We start from the raw sequence: 15,910 nt of genomic DNA, 5'->3' as shown, positions 1-15,910 counted from the left end.
TTCAATATTTTCCGTATTGATTCCTTGCATCCACTGAATCCTATATTTTCTTTAAATGCAAACAAAATTTTTTCAAGTGTGGGAATTTCCTCTCAGGTAGAAATTTAGCACTGTCCTTCGTAAAGCACACTTATCGAAGTCATCTAAGTTTGTCACCGGTTTTGATCTTGGGCGTTTTTTCTGTGGGAAAACAGGAGTTTCATATTCTTCCATCTCTTCAGCTTCTTTAACGATACGATGAATAGTCGATTTACTTAGCTTCGTTGCTTCAGTAGCACGTAAAACTGCTTTTGAAACGTCGCGTAAGGGACCGGTGTTCTTTTTTTCAGCGATGAAGTACTTGTAAACGTCCCAAGCTATTTCTCGGGATGCTCCAGGCTGTGCTCAAGCTTGTTTCGTATAGAAATGGCTTAGATCACTAACTAAACCCATCTGAGAGGAGTGTAAGATTTCTGAAACTCTAGGTGACCAAACAATGACCCATTAAAGGTGGAAACCAAAGAGAATAACCCTTCATTATTTCTCGGATTAAACGGCTTAACCATCCCGAAAATGACCTGCCTTAAGCTGACAAGAATTATTGGCAGCGCCTGTAAAAACATATGCCACGTTTCTAAATTACATTAACATCGACGATGATTTATGAACAAAATAAATTTCAGCGGAAGAGTACACGTCCGAAAATACCTACCACTTTATTCTTATTGCAATAAACACAATCGTTTTCTCTTGACAGGTTTAGAATTAAAAGGACATCGTAGAAGTGGCATCAATGTACTGTCTCTGTCAGTGAGGAAAAGTCTCTTCCTAAAATGGTCGTACTATACTTTTCAAATATTAATATTAATGTAAACACAGTAAAATAGCAGTAAAATCCCTCAGTATTGATCTATTATCATTGTAATGTGTACTGTATAAAAAAAAAACTATCCCGACACTTGTAATTGTTTTACTGATGTAAACATAACTCAGTCCCCCCCCCCCTCTCTCTCTCTCTCTCTCTCTCTCTCTCTCTCTCTCTCTCTCTCTCTCTCTCTCTCTCTCTCTCTGACAACATGCTGTTGGCTGGAATGGTTGGAAGTAGACAATAACACAGCTTGTAGCTCAGTTTCTCTGTGCAGAACTGTCACTAGTGTATGAAATGTATTTCTCTCTCTCTCTCTCTCTCTCTCTCTCTCTCTCTCTCTCTCTCTCTCTCTCTCTCTCTCTCTCTCTCTCTCACTGGTAAGAGAGAGAGATGTTTTATGCATATGTAACATATATGTTTATTTGTTTTGTGTAGTTTTATAGATAAATGTGACAGTACTTAGTCATTCTTTTTTTTATATATTAGTCATTCTTTTTTTCATATATTCCATGCTATAATTACAACTTTTTGCATAATAATAACTAGGTAATTGTTCCCACACAATATACAAACCATTGGTCCTTAGCATTAGGAATTACTTACAGTGGAGCTGGAAAGAACCTTTAAAACTTGAACCAGCCGTTAAAACTTGAACAAGGTGGTTAGGCAGTAACTGCTGTCAGGTAGGCAGGAGTCCTGCCTGCCCAGATATAAACATTCCAATTTGCTTTCAGCCATCATGCTGTGCAGACGTGTTTTCGGAGCTCTGCCTGATTGTCATTAAGCTTTTCTTTCTCGTTGGGATCTTTTGTTGTTCTTGTGTATATATTGTGTTTGATATTATTTAATATACAAACCCACAATCTTTATAGCCTTGCGGTAAGTCCATCTTTCCTCAGTGTGTGTTTCTTGCGTCAGCGGACAGGGGCGTAAATTTTCGCTCCTCTATCATTTGGGCCTTAAGCCTTCCGCTCCTTGTTCGGGAGCGTGACTGTAAATTTCTGTCTTGTGCGAGTATTGCTCTTCGCCGCCTGCGCTGTGGGCAGCTTTGCCAGGAAGGGGTTGCCAGGCATCGTTGGAAGGTTATTCATCTCCAACAGCACCCTTGGTGACTGCCGCTTTGTTCCTTCTAGTAGCTTCCCTTCTAGATACAAGATGTGGGGGTCAGACGACCTCTTCTTAGGGCCCTCCTCTCACTTCGTAGGGCAATCCCCCTCGGAGCGAGAGAGGTCTCCTTTATTAATCTTTTTTGCTTTTTTCTCCAGGTTGACAGTGAGCATCATAAGGCTCAGCTGAAGTTCCCATGTGGCAGGAAGGCTGCCCTCATACAGTGGATACTTTGATGCCAACCACAGTGATGGTAATAGCTAAGATCCTCACATCGGTGTCAACACTGTGCCGCTGTTCATTCTCTGGCACTTCTGTATGCTGTGCCTCCTGTCTTTTTGCTCCCGTTGCCCTGGTGGCCAGTTGCCGGGCCGCTCCTGCTGTGCCTCATGCCCCAGCTGCCCGGTGCAGAAATTCCTGAAGCTCCTGCCAGCTGGGCTGCTCTTGTTGTGTGTCCTGCCTCAGTTGCCCTGGTCGCTCCTGTCGCTTTTCCTGGTGTTCCTGTCACCTGGGCCACTCCCATTTCCTGATTTAGCTGCCACGGCGGTTCCTGAGTTTTGTGACCACCATCCTGTAGAAGATGTCGGAGAAGAGATCAAGGAAGAATTCCTGTGAGATGTAGTCGTCTTCAGTTTTATATTCGACTTCGTCTTCTGCCACCTTCTCCTCCTCTTCTGAGGATCGTTGGCTGAAGAAGAGGAAAGCTGCCTCTCCCCCCACTAAGAAGTCCCGCCATGGGGCTTCTAAGGGGCTGCCTCCCTTCATGGGGAGGCAGTGGGATCCCTCTCGTTGACTCTTGATTCTTCTCGGCCTTTGGGCACGGGAACCAAATCGCTTACCCCAGGGTGTTGTGTTTTGTGAGTCGCGGGCTCTCAGACTTTGGTTGCGCTCCCATTGCCATTCTAGTTCTGCTTCTAGACTGGTGCTTTGTCGGGTACTTAACTTTGTCGAGTCACACCGAGTGCTCGAGAATCTTTGGAGTCTCGTGAATCCTGAACCAATGTCAGAGAGACGTCTCACCGTCTTGGTTCAGGCACGGGGCGAGAGAAAAAACCAAGACATGCAAAAGTGTCTTGGTTCTTCCTGCCAGTACAGAGTTTTGAGTGCTCGGTCAGTTCTGAAACAATGCTCGAAACAGTGCTTGGTCAGGTTCCCAGCCTGGTTGTCTCGGTCCCAAGGGTTCGAGCACCTGGAGAGTCAAGGAGAAGGTTCCCTTCAGAAGCTGCGGGACTTCTGAGGGACTACCACTCTTTGGAGAGGCAGTGCTTTCTCTCGTTTGGCTCTGCCCGGCCCCTAGGGTCTGGAACCGATTTGTATTCCCCATTTGGGTCTCGTGTCTCGAGGGCTCCAAGCGCACAGCCTTTTGAGGCCACGCTCTCGATTCCATTTCTTAGAAGTTTGCGTCTAAGACTGATTCTGTGCCTGTCCCTCCTCGGTGTTCTTCAGAAGCCGAGAGGAGCTTAATCTTGATGATTGTTCTTACGAGATTCGGGAGTCTCGCCAAGCGCTCGGATTCCTTGGGATCACGAGCGCTCAACTAGCTAGTCGTCGAGTGTCTGGGATTCTGTGGAATCTCGGGCACTCCCCAAACCAGTACTAGGGGGTTTGCTCTCCAGTCTGGCTTAGGCACAGGATGAGAGAAGGTGTCGAAACATTCAGATGTTTTGACACTGCCTGCCTGCTTGCATCGTTTTGAGTGCTCGATCAGTTCCGAAACTCGTGTCTTGGACCCTTGGGTTTGAGCACTCAGGTTAGCAGACAAGAATCCCCTTTAAACCTTCTTCTCAAGGGGCTTCTGCCTCGGAGGAGATTAAAGCATCTCTTGAGGACAGCGCTAGTCCATGGCTGAGCTTTCCCGGCTCGGTTTGGCTTGGCTTGTCCTGTTCACCCAGCCCCTGATCACGTTTTGAGACTGGCTTGGTTCACCCGGCTTGCTTGCCCTGCCCTTGATCACCTTTCCGTGATCAGCTTGGGCTCGGGTCTCGGATCAGCTTGCCATACATCCAAGTAGTCGAGGATAGTTTTCTGGGCTCTGGCAAGGTTATCCCTCCAAGAAGAAGAGATTGGGAGTGTCTTCTTCGGGATGCTGGCACCCTCGATTTTATTTTCGCAGAGATCTTCACGCTGATTTGTCAGCACAGTGATCTCAGGGAGAGGACCACGGCATCCCCTGTGAACACTCTTCACTGCTCCTTGCAAGGGTTTTGTTGGGGCCTCCATGATCCTGGCTTGCTATAAGGACTTTCTTGACCAGATGGATGCCTTTTCCCTGGACAATGAGCTAATTTTGGTCTAACCACCCAATCAAGCTCCTTCCCCTTTCTCTTCCTTGACAGAAGCGATTCTTCTTGCTTCGAAGGGGTCTTATGCAGACTAGCAGATTGTCCCGGCTCTGGCTTGTCTGGACTCGGATCTCTTGCTCTTTCTCCTTGCCACGAAGGCTGTTCCTTCTCACAACAAGAGACGGCGAACCTGGAGGACTCCACTATGGTGTCCCTCCAGGCAGTCTCCTGATGAATCTGTGATCCTTCACTATTTCAAGGCTTTGCCTCATTGGATGCAATTATTCTTGAAGAGGTCTCTGCCTTCTAGAGACTTCCAGTCTGGGGGTGGGTTTACCTACTCAGTACCAGACAGCAACCTGTGGGCAATTCTTGTGCTAAGAAGAGGGACATTGTCCTGATTCTGATCTCCAGTCTAGTAAGTTCCGAGTCGTCACATTCCCTCAGGAACGGACTTGGTTCTGCCTTCCTATTTCGCAGAGAGTAGGTAGATACCTCAGTTACTATCAAGGAACGTGCCAGGGCAACTGCCTTATCCTCTGGACAATGGCAGCCTAGCCCTTCCTCAGCCTTTAAGAAGGCTCAGGCTCCAAGGGTGCTTGCAGAACACCCAGTCTTCCTCACTCTCTTCTTAGAAAGTGTGCGTACTTGTGTCTCTTTCAACCCTCTTTCCATCGGGAAGATGGCAGAGGGAGGAGAGGAAAGGCGAGCGCTTGGAACAGCGTTCTCCTCCTGCTGGCACCGTGATGCAGGAATGACTGTCAAGTCTTTGGACTATATGACTTCAGGAGAAGTATGTTTCCTCCGGTTCTCGGCCACCTTTCATCGAACTTGCGTTTTGTCTCCTCTCCCGTGTTCCTGACTTCAGGAGCAGCCAGCCCAGCTAGAGCTAGTCGCTTTGGTGTCCTGTCATCGCTGCAGAAGCTGTCCTCTCAGGCAGTTTTGCCTTCAATTCTCTTCGTGGAGAATGAAGATCTGCTTCCAGTTCTTAATCCATTATGAGGGACGATTTAGGCTGGTACTTGACTGACAGGGACCTTTGAATATGTCTGCATATTCTCCTCAAGACATGCTTCTGTTCTCAGATGCACCAACCGGGGAATAGGCGCACACCTTTAAGACCATTGTCTTTGAGGTGTGCGACCGAGACGATAAGTACTTTCTCATCCACATCCTGGAACTCAAGGAAGTTCCTGGCCCTCCAAGAGTTTCAGGATTGGTTTTTTGAGATAGTGTGGAGTGTTGTTAGGCAACAACACCACAGTAGTGTCATATGTCAACAAACAAAAGGGTCTTGTTTCCCTCCTGTTGCTTCGGTTGACTTTGGAGGTGCTTGAGTGAACTTTGGTGCACTCTGTAGAGCCATCAGCTAGATACATTCCAGGCAGTGGGATGTATTTGCAGACAAGCTCAGCCTCTGGCATCGAGTGACGGGAACAGAGAGCTCCCTTCACTCAATTCTTCTCAGAGAGGTTGCAGGTCTTCTGCTTAATCGTATCAGACCCACGGACTGCTACGGTGATGCATGTTGACGCAGTGGGACAACCTTGAAGTCTTCATCTTCCCTTTGTATTCGTCTAATTCGCAAGGTGTTCAGCAAAGTGTCGTTCACCCCGAATTTAGATGAATGGTGGAAGACTTCGCCTTTTCCCTGACCTACTAGCTCTGCTTCCGAGGCACCGAGAAGAGTTCCTCCCTAACCCGACCTTCTGTGTCAGCGACACGTGAAGCATTTCCTCAGGCAGTACAATCCCTGTGCCTTCACGACCAGAGACTATCTGGCTTCCCTTGCAAGCATAGGATTCTTGCCAAGCAGCAACGGAGATGGCTGGGTATCTCTATCAATCCTCTGCAGCAGTACCCAGGGATTAGAGCCGTCTTCGTTGGTTGGTGTCGTTGACGGGACCTTTTTCTTTGGTCAGATCAGCTCTTCAGCAGGTTGTGGACTTCCTCGTCTTCTTTGCCGAGAGTTGCTTCTCTCCATTCCAGTTGTGAAGACTTAGGTCCACATTCAGCCTAGTCTTTCACCTGAAAGTAGCCTTTTGTGGCATATGACTTGTTTAGGGTTCCTGTCTTGTGCTTCGCATGTGCCCTTGTGAGAGTTGTGAGCATTCAAGGGATGGGAATCAGTAGCTCGACTCCGTCTCGGATGCCACAGCAAAGTCCGTACCCATTGGTACCTGTTGCCATGTTCAAGTTCTTCATGATCCCCTCCCTCTTGGACTTTGCAGCCGATGATCCAGATCAGTTGCAGCTAGTCCTGTTAGGGCGCTGCGGTACTTTCTGAAGAGGTCTCGACATCTCTAATGGATGTCGACGACTTTGCACTAGTACTAACTCGCCCAAGAAAGAAGTGTCCAAGGACATGTCTTTCTTTTTGGCCTCATGAGACGATCAGAAGGGCATACTCTGCAGCTGACGTTGATGTCACCTGTACACTCCGCCCGAGAGCTGGCGAAGTCAATGGCTTGGTCCATCCCTCGTATTCCGGAAGTTCTGTTGGTCAGAAAGCAGAGATGTGGTCTCATCAGACCACATTTATGTCTTTCTACCTTTGGGTTTTTGCCCATGAGTCCTTGGAACCCCCTTTCCTTGGACCTGTGGTAGCTGCCCAACAAGTTGTGTTTTCTTACCCGGCTCTTATGAGAGGACAGGTAGCATCTTGCCTAAGGTGTACGGTTCTAGAAGTGAGAGGGATTGCGAGAGTGACTGACCTCTCCTCCTCCTCCTTCTTCATCCTCCTGCTTCTCTTCCTTTGGGTGGAGAATGGGACTTGAACCGACACTTGCTGGAACTGGTGTGTGATGCAGTAAGCTTACACATCAAGCACCCATTCTGTTTTCCTTTCCTAGAGTCATAGAAGCAATCCCTCCTTCCTCTAGCAAGGGGAGGAAGGAAACCCTGGCAATAAGACAAACCCTTTTCTGGTATTTGCCTTACTGCCTCCGACTCTTTAGATTCTTGCTAGCCTATTTCTTGTATAAGTTACGATTCCTCACTCATTTGAAAAGGTCCAGAAGTCTGACAATTGATCTCGCAGTTCCTATACTCCGATCAGTGTGTCAGAGGCATGGTACTCCTCCTCGCTCTTTTGACCAGGAGGAGTGGCCCAGGTGTGGCAAACTCCATTCAGTTCAGAGACTCATTCAGATTCCTCCCTCCAACAAGTGAGTCTTCCTAATGTCAAGGACCAATGGTTTGTATATTGTTTAGGAACAAATCACAGTTTTTAAAAGTAAATTGTATTTTTTGTAAGTATACAAACCTGAGGTCCTTTACATTACATTTACGCTCACCTCATACCACCCCTCAATCTGAAACCTGGGCCGAAAGGCAAGTTGGAATGTTTACATTCTGGCAGGCGGGACTCCTGCCTACCGGATGGTAGTTACTGCCTAACCACCTTGTTCAAGAGTTTTAACAGCCGTTTCCAGATTTGCTGTAAGCAGTTCCTAATGTAAAGGACCTCAGGTTTGTACAGTTAGGAAAAATACAATTTTCTTTAAAAAATTGTGACTTTGTATGGGTATACAGTACCTGTATGGTTTATGTAATCTTAAACTTATCATTATTTCTGATAATGTACAGGATTGGTGTTTGAACTGTTAAAATAGGTAGTTACAAGCATTTTAGTTAAAGGTAGACAGGTTATGATAAAAAAAATGTTTCACTAATTTTCAAATGTTAATATTAATGTAGGTGTATAATATCTCCTGTGGCGGAGTAGGTGGGCTGGGAGAAACTTGAAAGATCTGTTAGATTGTAACAAGTTATCCCGACCCAAGGTCAACAAATTCACAACGAAGGACCAAATCTGCATGACTGGAGCACGGCAACTCAAAAGAAGTCCTAACATCCTTCTTAGGATTAAAGGGACTTCGATACCTGTAGAAGCGATCGTGGAAGGAGTTTCAGTCCTCTTGGAAAGATTATTGAACTGATAAATCAGATTTACAACCTCTGCATAAGAGGAAAGAAACTCCTGGTTATCTAAATCCTCCACCTCCTATGGAATCTGACTCCCGAAGTGGAGGGAACAGGGAGATCCTGAAGATCTGCTCTGGAAACCAAAGAACCTTTCTCGCACGACTGATGTTAATCCTCCCCCAGCCTGGTAGTGCCATGCCCATGGCCCAGGGAAGATGAACGATGGCCGTGGTCTCTGCTCCTTGGTCCTGAACATGAATGACTTACATTCCTCACGTCTGACTGCTCCAGAGACGAATTACGACCTAGCCTACCCACACTCCTGTGGTCGTGACTCACTGAGGAGGAACCACGAACACCTCTGGGTGAACAAGACCTGGATCGACGGCCTGGTGGACGACTACTATTCCCCATCCCTTAACGGCCTAGAAACTGCACAGCCGTTCACATCTGCCTGGGCGTTATCAGAATAATCTGCAATATGAGATCTCTTGATCGGAGCGCTGACATGCTTCCTCCAAACATTAATAGGTCGAACTGGAGACACAGGCACTACTTGCATTTCCTTTTAGAGAGAGGTCCTTGTATATCCGAGTCCGCTGGACGAATGCTATCATCCACGTATTTCTGTACTGTTCTTGAAGATGTTCAAATATCCCCTACGTCTGTAGCCTTCTGAGGATGAATGAACGTGGGAGAACCACGGTCATGTACAGCTGATGACTTGGGAGCCACTGCCGATTCCAGAACACGCCTCCTGACTGGGATGTGAGTGTCCCAGCTCCAGCTCGAAGAAGAAGGAGAAATGATCCTTCTTTTCTTGGCACTAGGATCAGACACGAAGTCCCTAATTCTGCAACACTTGACCGGAGAACACACAGACAACACCGACAACTGAGATGCTGGTGATAATGTAGAAGGAGAAGAAGAAGAAGACGCAGGAGATTCATGTCTCTTCTTCGTACAGGCATGATTACACTTCTCTTCAATCGCCAAATCCAGTTTCTCTAAAACTGCTTTGACTAGGAAATCCACAGAAGGAGCAGGTGACGACCTCATAGTAGGAGGCTGTGACGTCACTAAAGTAGACGAAGCTGATGGTGACGTCACGGAGGGAACTGGCTTTGACGGTCACAACAGCAGAACAATCACATGTGGAGGCTGTTGGTACCACTGTTGGCAGAACACGGGATGACCCATAATGATGCACAGCTAGTACAGTTTGCGGCCCGCTAGATGTCACAGCACTAGACCCCATATAGTGAAGACCCGGAGGAGCGGGAACAGCCATGGTAGATGGTACTGGGCACCAGGAAGCCAAGCAGTGGGACAACAGGCCATCCAAAGTTGGTACTCCTGAGAGGCGTAATGATGCCCAAACACTCGCCATCTTCTATGCATCAGAGACTGGAAAGAGTGACAAAGATGGCGATGCCCCCCCTCCTTGAAGGGAAAGAAGAAGCATAAATAGACAAAAAAATCTCCCAAAACCCCTCCTGATACAGTACTTCCCTTGACGAGCCATTGGAGGGACAAGAAAGGGTATGGGAAAAATCAAGTACAGAAAGCAAAGCAACTGGAACAGGCCTCTCAAGAGAAGGGACAGCCTCAAGAGGAGGCTGATGGAGACGTAGAACCAGCCAACCAGGATGGAGTCTTCGTCATCCTCTTGTGCTGATCCTTCTCAGGGAACCTTTTCCACTGATCAAGAATGACATTATGAACAAGGATTAGTGACATGACATACATTTGCTCTGCTACTGCATGTTGGATGAGGATCCATATTTATGGAGGGTAGGAAACGTGAACAAGGGAAACCTCCTACACCAGGGCACAACCTCTTAGGTTTTTGGGATCCAGAGCTGGAACTAGCAGGAGGGTTTTGGGTATCCATGATAAACACAACTCTTCCTCACAAGCACACAAAACCTTCACACTGAAACAGAAAGAAAACATGGTCAAACAAAGAACTGGCTTTAGTGAGGAGAGAAAGAACAAGACGTCCTCACTTAAAGAAAACTGAGACGTCACGAGTCCCAGCTTGGGTCGGTGGCTGTCCCACCTAACTCATAACAGAGGACAAATGCCACCAGTTCCTTGCATATACAATTCTATTGAATTTTTTATCGGTTCCATCTGGCACTAGAAGGTTTATCGTAATGTTAAGACCCCAGGTTTGTTAGCTATGAAAAATACAAATTATTATGAAAAAATATGATTTCATTAAGGAAAATTTACTAAATTAGGTAACATTTTAGCACAATTCTTTGCTTTTCCCAATCTTTTATTACTGTTGCGAAGTCTCCCACGGGGTGGGATGTCAATCATCTTGACATATTGACCAAGGGTAGCACCCAGACAAATGGATTCATTCTCTCTCTCTCTCTCTCTCTCTCTCTCTCTCTCTCTCTCTCTCTCTCTCTCTCTCTCTCTCTCTCTCTCTCTCTCTCTTCCTGTGAATACCGGGGTTGGCTGTAATAAATTAATGAGACCAAGACATTTCTAGACTCATAGGGCCTACCAAACAATATTCTTTCCCCAAATGGAGGTGAATTTATAAGCAGTGTAAGGTTAAAGAAACTGACAGCCAGGTTCAAAGAGACCAAAGGCAGTTGATTAAGTAATTGCAGAATTTATTTTGATCACTTGGTTTTTTCTAGTTAGGTACCTAACACTGACCTTACAATTTTTGTCACAGGCAGGTGATGTAAGACAGTCTACAAGAGGTGCTTCAAACATTATCAGCAACCATGATTATGGACGATTAGTTTGGGGAAAGACTGGCACCTCTAGGCCCTGGCCAGGTAGGTCACGTAGTAGTGTTTCAGTAGTCTGTTGTTCTCATTTGTTTTAATTTTTGTAACATGCAAGTGTGGATATTGTATTTTTACATTGTTAGAAATTTCAGACTTATAAGGCATTATAAGGGAAATTGCATAAGTAGATGAGATAATGATGAAAGAAAGATGGAGATAGCTCAGACTAGTCTTTTCACAACCACTGGAAGAATACTAGATGATAATGTCAGCTGGGTTCCAATTGGCACCATGAAAGAGGAGATTTGTGAGAAGGGTTGCTGGAGATGAGCAGAGATTTGTGGAAGGTAAAGTACAGGCAATACCTGAGTGGCAGAATTTCACAGCCCCTTTGTGTCATGCACCGTTGGAGGCTATGATAATGAGAGCAGTCAATTGAAAATATGTGCCTACTCAGTCAGACACCTCATGAGATGCCTACTTGCAACTGAAGGTGATTTGAATTTTGATTTGCAATGGCTTGATTGCAGTGATGTTGAAGAGTAATTTTCTTTTCAGTATTAATCTTAGACATTTTTAGCCAACATTGCATACAGACGACAATTCCTCACACCTATACATGAGTAAAGAATTAAGCAGGTTTGGTTTAAGTGATACACAGTTCACAGTATTAAAGTAAGTTTTTAGGATTCTTTCAAGTTGATGGTCTCATATGATGAAAGATATATTTTTAATATGAAATAAAAATTCAGTTAATTTTTTTCCTTTTGTAGTATACTGAAGGATTAGCAGAAATATGTACAAGTATGTAAATATATTTGTTCAGGAGAAAAATACTAGCCTTTGCAAAGGATTTTAGATCATATATCGTGTCAAAATCTTACCCAAAACACCAAATTGTGACCCAAAATGTCCTAAAAACCCCAGGTTCTATGCTAGAGTGTGCATGGATCCATTCCTTGTACTGTCCCCATAAGGTTCTTTGCAGTGTTCGCATGGCCCCTAGCTGCAACCACTTTCTCCTGTTACTGTACCTCCTTTCATATTCTCTTTCTTCCGTCTGACTCTCTACCCAGTCTAACAATTGTTTCATAGTGCAGCCATGAGGTTTTCCTCCTGTTACCCCCTTTCAAACCACCTTACTGTCAGTTTCCCTTTCAGCACTGAATGGCCTCATAGGTCCCAGTGCTTGGCCTTTGACCTAAATTCTAAATATTGGCTGTGTTTGACTATTTGTAATGCTGTATTTTCTGTATGTAACTGATATCATCATATTTTTGTTTATTGTATTATGTTACATTGCTGTTGTTTTATTGAGGTTTAGTATTGCATTTTTTAACATTTTTTTTATTTTAACATTTACCAACATTTCTATTACTGTGAACCTCTTTTAAAACAAATTTACCACCTTTCCCATTATGATGAAGATCTTGTGTTCTGGTACAACAAAAACACTAGCTATCTGTCTATTTCTTCTTAGTGAAACTGGGGGTTTTCTTCCAATTGTACCTGAAGATCCTTGCACTTCATCTCCTTTATTTGAATTGCAAAAAGTGCCCCAGTGGCTGGCATGACAGCTTTAATTTCATTAAATCAGAATCAACAATACCTGCTCCATTAGTTATTGTGTTATCCTTTTTTTATTGCCCAACTTGTTGCTAGTCCTGATACTCAGTCAAAGCCTCAAAATCGACTTATATGTGATATAACAGCACAGTAATCATATTTTTGCCGATACATATCTTGCAGTTGGCTCACTGCAAAAACTGCCTCTGTTGTTGACTTTTGCATAAAGTCAAACTGACGATGATCAAGTTTGACATTTTTCCAGCTTTTCAAAATTTTCGTACCCAACTCGGGCAACCTCCATATACCAATTTTTAATGCTTCCTTTTTCCTTTTGTCAGTTAATGTCATACTTTATTATATTCCACTGTTTTAGTCCTTATTTTTTCCATGCATTAAGAAAATTAATTGTTTTTCCTAATGGTCTTTGGCTTTAACATTTTTCATCCTCCCAAAGGCCATTATAATAATTTTCTCTCATCCATTGAGAATTTTCCTTTCAGGGGCAGAGAGGGAAGTTATACAAGTTTCTTTTTTATCAGCCATTTTACTTTTCATTCTCTTGTAGGTACCTGGTTGTTCAAAGTACTGCTTTCATGCATGCTGCATCTGTATCCATGGTCTACTTTGCATGCCTTGTCATGATTGGCTTATTTATACGGTATAGTACATGCAAAAGCTTATGCTTCTACTAGTATTGTGCCTTTTAGAAAATAGTGCTTTTTTAATGATGCATTATGTAAATCCCTTAGCCTGCTTATATTTGAGAAATAAATGTACTGGTTTCCTTGTAAATTCTTGATTGTTTATTGTGTTATGCAACTTGCTAACTGCCTTGTGTTTCTTTTCTCATGCTTTTTATCCATGCTCATGTTCAGTCGCTCTATTAGATATTCAATAAGACCTGCTTTTGTCTCAGCTCTTTGTACATCCATGTGTTTATTGCAAGTTACAAACATTCTTACTTATACTATTATGACACCAAGTGAGATGAACTAATCATCTACCAGGTTCCTAGTTCAAAATTAGCGGAAGTTGTTTTTTGACAGTGGCTGTGACTGTCCCTGTTAGGAAAGAACTGTCTTGCCATTTAAAAGCTAATATCAAAACATATACTCTGTGAAAATTAAATAGTGATAATGAGAGATTGCTCCTAAAGTGAATAATTGTATCATTGTACTAAGAGCTGTAAGCTGACTAGATTTTAATATATAGAGTACTTGATTTTGTTTCATCATCAGTGTATGTGAATTACAGGCTTTATTATTTTATGTACTTTGTGTCCATCATCTAGTGAGAATTTGAATTATGTTTTCCCCTTGGTCAGTAATTATTCTGAAGTTATGTGGTTTGGGGATTGGTGTGTTCATCCATGTCAAAAAGGGTACCTCCTACAGTGTTCCTTGCTTGACTTTACTGTAAACAAGAATAAAAGTTTTTACAGTTCTTCCTTCTGTCTTACTTTTCATGCTTCCCCTTGGTCTCTTCTACCTTACTATCCAACTTCTTTGACTTACCTTGCTCCAGTTTCACTTCTCAGTTGAGAAGAACTCATTTGAATAAGTCCCTTGGATGTCGAGAAATGTGACTTAGTGGTTTTGTTAAACCAATAATAATGGTTCTGTGTTTATTAGATTGTGAGTATTAGCGCAATAGGTGTGAATTATTTTTACTATTAGCTCCTGTTTATAATTCAAAGTATGAATTATTAGTGATGTTTTTGGGTTAAACTGTTCCACTTGGAAGAATTACAAGAACATTAGGTATTCAGGTACTTTTTATACTCAGTGTATTACTGTGCTTTCCCTCGTTTGTCTTTTTAGAAATGAGGATACCTTGTATTACCATGGAGATTGGTTGAATTATCTAAGATGATAATAGTACAGTTGACCCACAAATTTTGCAGATTTATGGCAAGGATTTTATTAATTCTGGAATTTTCATCAGTAATTAAATTTTTTTTTTTACATTTGCAGCCATTTACATAAACACAGAAATGACTCGCTTAGGCTAGAAATGTAATGGAAAGCATAAGAAGAAATTTAGCAGCTTATGAATTACACTTAATAATACACCTAGTAATGATTATGCTCTTTAGCTTTCTTAACTACAGATAAATAGAGAGGGTTGGAGTCATTAAAGGCACCTGTCTGTAAAATATTTACCAAAACAAGTATGAAATGAAATTTGGAAAAGAAACTAGGGATGGAGCTGAGAAGAGGAAGCAGAAATGCATAAATTTAAACAAATGAAAAATCCTACTGTAAATACCAAAGATATCTTTCAGTGCTCTAACATGAATACTTAACACAACTTTATTAATAACTGAAATCTTTTAACAGTTACAGTTCATAGAACAACTGAGGAACTACATATCTTGTTTGGGGGATGCCAGCATCTTTGTTTCAGTTCCCAGCCTTAGTCCATGTTTGCACTCGTGCAGTGATAAGTGCTTTTGTGGTTCTTATTTATGTATTTCAGCACAGGAGCTAATTTTTGAATTTAGCCATGAACCAAAAGCTTGAAGCTTTTAATGCTGCTAAAAGTGCTACAAAGAGGCAAAAGAAAGCTAAGGCCCAACAAAAATAGAATGAACTTACATTTTCTACCTTCTGTGAGCTCATAGGCTCTGGTTAGCCAGGATTATAGCATCACCAAAAGTAATGGGGTACAAGGACACGTCAATCTGTGAATGCTGCAGCTATGCCAGGAGATGCAAAAACAATGCATCATAACAAAATTCCTGTCTCTCTCATGTGGTAATAGCTTTTGTTCCTACACAAATACAGACCTTCAGTCTTTACATAGGGTTTAGTTTGCAGAGAGAGCTAGAATGGCCATTTAACTTTCAAACAAGGTAGTTAACTACCAGTGGTAGGGATGGAAACCCTGCCCACTCATTGGTACGCGCTTCACTTTGCTTTCGGCCACCGTCGAGCCAAGACGTCTGCTATGATCTCTGCCCGACTGCTGTTCGACTTTCTTTTTGTTTTTTGGTTTTGTGATACTGTATGAGTGTGTTTATTTGTTTGCCTTATATCTATAATATAAACCCCTAACTTGCACAGCCTGGGGAGAGGAAAGCTTTGGTTTTAGGCGTTGTCCTGGAAACCTGTAATCAGTTCCTCTCCTCATTAGAGATAAATCCTCATACTTGTGTGCATCATGCAGGAAGCATGAGTCCGTGTAGTGAGTATCATGTCTGGCCTTCCAAATGGTGGGTGAAGTTTGCCCGGGAGAAGTAGGGTCATCCAGTGTCATTGGGATACAATACATTACTCCGCTGGTGACATCGAGGATTCTCTCTGATTCCTTCTCACTCCCAAAACACCTCCATCTGCTGTTGGTACTCGTAAGGGAGTGGTTTTCTCCTTCGTTGTCTCCTACTGCTTTGTCAGTAGAGAGCCAACGTATGGGAACAGTTG

At 43.4% G+C, this 15,910-nt stretch overlaps 1 protein-coding gene across 7 annotated transcripts in view; it reads left to right on the top strand.

Moving 5' to 3' along the window:
• Positions 1-15,910, top strand: part of LOC136833386 (DNA (cytosine-5)-methyltransferase 3A-like) — a 332,296-nt gene that overhangs the window by 188,784 nt on the left and 127,602 nt on the right. For all 7 annotated transcript variants that reach the window (XR_010851452.1, XM_067095457.1, XM_067095458.1 and 4 more), the window contains one exon: positions 10,862-10,967. Coding sequence is in view for 6 of the 7 variants with exons in the window: in XM_067095457.1 (XP_066951558.1) it covers positions 10,862-10,967 (106 nt within the window). In the remaining variant the exon portion in view is untranslated. The remainder of the gene's footprint in view (positions 1-10,861; positions 10,968-15,910) is intronic.

This window comes from Macrobrachium rosenbergii, chromosome 51 (genome assembly GCF_040412425.1).
Source record: "Macrobrachium rosenbergii isolate ZJJX-2024 chromosome 51, ASM4041242v1, whole genome shotgun sequence".
NCBI classification, from domain to species: Eukaryota; Metazoa; Arthropoda; class Malacostraca; order Decapoda; family Palaemonidae; genus Macrobrachium; species Macrobrachium rosenbergii.
This window is presented reverse-complemented; position numbering and strand designations above follow the sequence as displayed.